Below are 7,253 nucleotides of genomic sequence, written 5' to 3' on the forward strand. Positions count from 1 at the left end.
GATAGAAGAGAACGCGGCCTTTGGTAATTGGCTGGATGAAGACAAAATTGAAACAGAAGGCTTTAATACTCTAACTGATGCGACTATTTCAGACGAATTGGACTGTCCTATTGAAATCATATCAATTGCCGATTATTTGAAAAATCCTTGGAAGAACGAAGAGTGAGGCAAGTTACCATGACACACTTTGATTACATTTAATATATATAGAACATGAGTTATAACATAATTTTTTTTTAAAGGGAGGCCTACAAAAGCAATTAACTGAAACATGAAAATACCCAATAAGCTACTAAATGATATTCAAACATATAAAAATGTAATTCGTTAGAAAAATCTCAATAAAAATGCCTAAGTTAAGAAAGAACTTTGTTTTAAAAAATAAAGAGATGAGAAGGGGGGTCCCAATTTTATGACATCCTTTTTAAGGGGGTATAGGAAAAAAGGACAATGGGTGATAAAGGAAGGAGGGTGGTCAAAAGTTGTCTAAAAAAAAGTGACGTTGTTTATGGACAGCCCCTTATAAACAATGTGTTTTTCCAAATAGTTAAATAAAATGAAAATTGAAATAATGAAATATATTTTATATGGAAAAAAAAAAAAGTTATATTCAAGTACTAACAACAATACCATTATTTATTATATCATTTATCCCAGCAAGCATTCTAAAAGCAGTCTAAAAAAAAATACCCTCTAAAATGTGTTAACGTCTTTTGATCGTTCCAAAGACGCGTTTGTCAAATCAAATGACCGCTGGGATATTATACCTTAATTTGGTTTTACTCGGAAATTTTTATATGAAAAAAAAGTCAAATAAATAAAAAAAAGTCATTATATAACACCTCAATTCAAAACTTCAACCTTCAGCTTTGCAATAGTTGTGAGTTCTTTGATCCAGCTTCCTTTTGTTGCAGTATTAATTGTTGATTTAACAAATAGCATAACATGAATTAATATAAGTTAGTTTTAATAACAGACTGTAAATTTCAATAATGGAAATTTTCTGTTTTAATAATTTTTAAACTTGTTTTACGGTAGAAATTGAATTTATCGAAGTATATTCGTGCGGCAATAAATACTCATTTTCGTAAAACGATTTTCCTTTATTTATGTCGCAAAACTCATCATAAGTATAGCTATGGTTATGCCTTTTTATTAAAGAAGTATATTGCTTAGCTGAATTTTTTCCACTTTTTTCTTTCGGTTTTTTTAATTCTTGGAAGTCAACCACTTTACAACTATTTTTTTTCATAATTTGATTGTTCTCATTACCAGTTTTAATTACCATTTTTTTTGACACGAGAACATCGTTGATTGGTAAGCCCATTTCAGCATAATTACTTTCTAAATAAAATATATAACTTTTTAAAGAAGTTTAAGCTCAAATCAGCTCTAATATTCAGGTACCATGCCATCATTTCTGAGCGTTTCAGATAGTAAACACCAAAAAAGCTGGCCTGGCTCCTGATTTCAATTCCAATAGGCTACAACTCAATAGATTGGAAAACTTAAACAAGTATAATAGCAACGCAATAAAAAATAAAACCTAAAATTTTGTTTTAATTTTGCATTTAATTTTTATAACATAGTATATAAGACTTACTAGAGTATTTAACATTGTGAGTTATTTATATTATGCATGTAAGGTAGAGCAGGGCTAGCTAAGCAATTGTTACTAATTCTTGCAGATCTCATGATTTTGGACAATTGGGTTTTTTTACTATTATAATGATAATTTAACTTTAATTTTTTTATTATTATAATGATAATTTAAGATAATAATTGGTAAAAATTAAATCAAAAAAAGTATATTTTTTATTTGTTTGAGAAGATACTGTCTAAAGTTGACCGAGCTGCTCAACCTGCCCCAACGGAGTAAATTAAGCAACTGTGTGGAGCAATCAACGAATAAAGGAATATTCATGATATGAAACTTGGATCATCAATAAAACTATCGTTAACAGTAAGCGTGTTTATAATTTATAAGTTTTTTATTCATTATTTTTTTAATGTTTTTTTTAATTTTAATTAGTGCTTTTTTCAATATTTTCATTTTTTTCCAATAATTTTCATTCTTCTAATCTTAGTAATTTTCATTTTATCTTTATTTATTTATATTATCTTTATTTATTCCTTCTTATGTTATCTTAATCATTCGCGCCCTTTTTTCTTATATGTTTTTAAACAGTATTTTTTCCTATAATTCATTTTGGTATATTTTTATGTTAATTTACTATCTTTATTATTAGATTTTTTTCAACATTGAAGTTAAAAAAATAAAAACAAAGTTGTATAACCAGAAACGCAACCAATGAGGTTAATACATTTTTGCATCTTTTTTTTTTGAATATTTTTTATTTTCATTTAAATAAATTTTACAATATTTATAATAAAATAACAGTTAATGGGGTGCAGTTTGGAGAACGATTATATCAAAAAATAATTAATATAGTTAAAAGTGTAAAAATTAAAGTGTATGAGCTTTAAAATCTGGTTAGAATTGAAGATCCATCTTGATGACTTTTAAGACATTTTTTTCAAACTTTAAATCTCTTATTATCCCTATTATCTCTTATTATCTCCTATTATCCCTATTACCCATCAGCATACTTCAATGATTTGGTGCTAAACTGTAAAAAAAAAAGTGACAAAAAAAATTACTTGAGTTGAACACAAAGCTATTTGATGCAGATTTGTTTAATACAGAAATAGTTGATGCAGATTTATTTTGTACAAAGCTGTTTGATAACGATTTCTTTGATACAAAGTTGTTTGCTGCAGATTTGCTTGATACATTACTATTAGATGCAGAAGTGGCAATTTTAGAAATACTTGAATAAAAGCTGTTTGATTCAGAGTTGATTGATGAAAAGCTGTTTGATAAAAAACGGCTTGACGCCAATGTTTGACGGAACTTCAACTCTTTAAGGCAATCTTCAAAGTTGACGTTATGTTTGTAGTCCTCTATGTTTATAAATATAATTTATATGAAGAGAATAAATAAAACACGCACATACAGACACACACACATATATATATATATATATATATATATATATATATATATATATATATATATATATATATATTATATATCCCAGTAAAAATACAGATTTGTTCAGAATTGGTCAATATTTAGTCAAAATTGGTCGAAAAATGGATAAAACGTTTAGCGACCTATTATTGACTAAAAATCGATGCTTGATTTAAAAAATATATTTCAAACTTTTATATATATACGTTTAGTAAACGTCGATCTAACGTTTAGAATATCGACTTACATTAATAAATATTGCAAACCTTTAATCGACCTTAATTAAACGTAAACATTTATAGATTTAAAACCTACGCTTTAAATTTTTTAATATGTACGTTTATTAAACGTCGAGCAAACGTTTAAAATATTGACTAATATAAGTCGTTATTCTAAACGTTTGATCGACGTTTAATAAACGTTTATTATATTATAATATAGTAATATAGCGATAAGTCAGAAGACTCAAGTCATGCGGTTTAAATAAGCATAATTAAAACGAAATAAAAAACTTATTAAAAACTTATTTTTTTATTGGCTCAATAATTAAATTAGACTTAAATGCGATTTCAAGAGTCACTTCCTAACAACAACTGAAAGAAAAACGACTGATAAATATATAATAAACGAGTGTCGGGTGCGCCATTTTAATTCATGGAAGTTATAAAGCTCTTATCGCGACAATTTACCTTCCTAAATGCAAACAACTAAATGGACTCCAATGTTTTAGAAATTATTGATGGCGGCATTGACACAGTTAAAAAATATGAGTTGCTGGTCTCTCGTTATGAAAGTCCTGCTACACGAACTTTTTTCGTAGGTTTTATAAACAGTTTAAACTCATTTTGTAAACGCTAGTATGATTGTGTTACAGTAGGTATTCATCCTTGCAACAATCAAGAGGCTTAACAACTAAATATTTATTTTTTTATTCCAGATACATTTCAGCTCAATTTAGTTACATTTGTTAACGAAAATTGGTGGAACAGAGCTGGTAAAAATCACTGCATATGTTATGTCGTGACGTTACTAATTTTTTTATGTCAAAAATAAAAATGGATGGTACAGGAAATTTCGGAAACTTCCATTCAGAAAATCCCCTATATGTAAAGTTGTTCTGTGTAATTCCAATTTTCATTTATGAATTTACATGTAAAATGCTAACTATTTTACCCTAGTTTTTTGCGGTTACAAATCAGGTTACGAAATCAGACGATCATGATACGAATGTAGAAGATGTTGAACAAGTAGGTACATGATTAACAAGCGGTAGACGGTATTCTAGGAAGATTTTTGATAATGCATAAAGCAAAGAAAACAGTTATCCAAAATATTTGTTTATGAGTTTGTTAATTTTATTAGTAATCTTTGACTTAATCTTAATGTAAACTTTTATTTTCTGCTAATGAGACTAAATATAAAAAATATTTGATAGGTATTGTTACTATAAAAATTCCACTGCAAAAAGCTTGATCATTTAATTTTTTTTAATCATCGAAACATAAAAAAGTATAATGCACAAACATTAAATCCTCACTACATGAAAACATTTTAAATAAGTTTATAACTTTATATATAGTTTTATAAAATAAAAGTATAGTATAAGTAGTATAGTATAAAAGTTTATAAACATATTATAACAATTATTAAAAATATAAAAAATAAGACCAGGTCTTTTATAACTATATCTTATTTATAAATTTCATTACTTTTATAGCTATATCTTATTTATAAATTTCAAGAACTATATAGCTCTTATTACTTATATAAGTTAAAATGTTATAACGTAATTTTAATTTTTGTAAGTTTTAAAACTTAAATAAGTTAAAATTACGTTAACTAAATCAAAGAAACTATTAGACAAGATCTAAAAGTTTAATATACGTTTACTTCTCAACGTGTACTAAACTTCCAGACTAAGGGTGGAATGCAAGAAGCGAACTTGAGTCAAGTTCGACTTAAACTTTACATTGTAACCAATAGCAGCGAAGTATGGGTTTTCCCCTAAAAAAATACTCTGCCTGCTATTGGTTACAAAGTAAAGTTCTAGTCGAACTTGACTCAAGTTCGCTTATTGCATTCCACCCTAAATCTAAACGCTTTATATACGTTAATTAGACTAGATTTAAACGCAAATTAGACCAAATCTAAACGCTTTATATACGTATAATAATCCTATAATAGACGTCTAAAATACGTTTGAATATAGACGTTTTATGGACGTTTGTTCTAAACGTTAATCTAGATTTCATTCTAAACGGATAATCGACCAAATCTGAACGTTTTGTCGTAACGTTATTTTGACGTTTAATAGACGTTTGCGTATTTACTGGGTTATATGTATACATTTAAATTTTTGATTTTTAAGATAGCTAACTTCCTGACATGAAACAAGCTCCAAAAATTTATAAGTTTATATTTATGTCAAATAAGCATGCTTTGCTAAAAATTGCGATGATAGGAGTTTGGAAACAAAAATGACCGCGGAAGGGCGTTTGAAAGGAAGTTCACGCTTCGTTTATTACTGATGTTATAAAACTTTCCCAGAGGTGGCGTTGAACCACGGATCTTTTGCTTCTTAGACATACGCGCTAACCACTGCACTACGGCTGCTCATTTGGGGCAGTTGTGGCCAAAATTTTAAGGCTTTTTTGTTCACAGGCTCCAATCATCGCATTTTTTTGCAAAACATGTATATATATATATATATATATATATATATATATATATATATATATATATATATATATATATATATATATATATATATATATATATACAAATTAAAATTTTATAATTGGGAAAGTATTTTAAATAAGATATTCAAAAGTTATTACCTTTTGCGTAATCGTTGATTCTTTTTTCACTAGAAGTTCGTTCACTAATTATTTTTTTATTGTTCTGAAAAATTCTAAAAAGAAGTTTTTATAAATTGAAATAAATTTTTTATAAATTGATAACAATAAATAAAAATTGATAAATTGAAATAAAGTTTTTATAAATTGATAAAAGTTTTTATTAAATAAAATATTAATTAAATAGAGTTAAAATCCATTACATAACACCATAATTTATTTTTAATCATGAAAATATTTAATTTATAAATATACATTAAAAAGGTTAAGTAACACTCGTATAGTTAAAAAAATAGTCAATGGAATGATACCTAAAAAAAATTAAAACAAAGAATTAAAATAACACACCATTTTATAAACGTGCATTATAGCATAAAAATTACCTTATAACGGGAAAACAAAAGAGATTTGTTGTCATCTTTTTCTAAAAAATAAAACAAATGAATCTTAAAAATTCAAAAATTAAAATATTTCTAAGCGAGTTTCTTTATTTCTATAAGTGTAAAAAAATTTTTCAAAATAAAATGTTTTTTCAAAAAATTAAAACAATAATTGCTCGGTAATTTTTGTAATTTAGAATAATTACTTGGAACTCTTTCGAAATTAGTAGTATGAAGCCAGGAAGCAAAACACAATTGAACTTGCTATCATTTATTATCAAGGACTGGCGTTACTATTACGTAATTGCCTATTTGGCGCCAAAAACAACCAATTTACTTTTTCTATATACAACGGATTAGCAATAACTACAGATAATTTACCTGTTGAAATGGTAATCGGAAATTTTTAAGTAGAAATAAAAATTTATATGTTGCAAATTTAAAAACATTTTAATAATTGTTAATTTAAAATGCGAGTGTTTATTTAAAGTTTATTCAAACTTATTTTTTTATTAATATTTATTGTTTACTTTTTAATTAAAAAGTTTAAAAAAATTAAATAGTTGTCTGCATATTAAAGAAAGGGTTACAATCAATTTCAGAGAGAGGTTCTACAAAACAAAATGTCTGGGCCTCAAAAGAAATTTGAGGCCCAACCATTTTGTTTTGTAGACCCTCTCTCTGAATTTTTTTTCTAAAACAAATTGAAATAATTGTTAAAAAATATTCAATCAAGGGTATGAATTATATATATTTCATATGCGAAAAGATGAAACTATTTTCTTGCTATTTTATAATTGCATATATATATACATATATATATTATATATATATATATATATATATATATATATATATATATATATATATATATATATATATATATATATATATATATATATGTATATGTATTTACAGTAGAATCCGGTTAACTCGGACTCTGAAGGGGTATTTATTTATTGTCTAACATAACGAATGTCCGAA

At 25.9% G+C, this 7,253-nt stretch overlaps 1 protein-coding gene across 1 annotated transcript; it reads right to left on the minus strand.

Annotated features, from left to right (window-relative positions):
• Positions 1-660: 660 nt before the first annotated feature.
• Positions 661-6,386, minus strand: LOC124817224 (uncharacterized). The gene is made up of 4 exons (XM_065804332.1): positions 6,273-6,386; positions 5,872-5,945; positions 2,662-2,964; positions 661-1,344 (listed from the first exon to the last, which is right to left on the minus strand). The coding sequence occupies exons 1-4, from the start codon at positions 6,305-6,307 to the stop codon at positions 1,019-1,021; spliced, it is 738 nt and encodes a 245-aa protein (XP_065660404.1). The 5' UTR covers positions 6,308-6,386; the 3' UTR covers positions 661-1,018.
• Positions 6,387-7,253: the final 867 nt, after the last annotated feature.

Source organism: Hydra vulgaris, chromosome 08 (genome assembly GCF_038396675.1).
Source record: "Hydra vulgaris chromosome 08, alternate assembly HydraT2T_AEP".
Lineage (NCBI taxonomy): Eukaryota > Metazoa > Cnidaria > Hydrozoa > Anthoathecata > Hydridae > Hydra > Hydra vulgaris.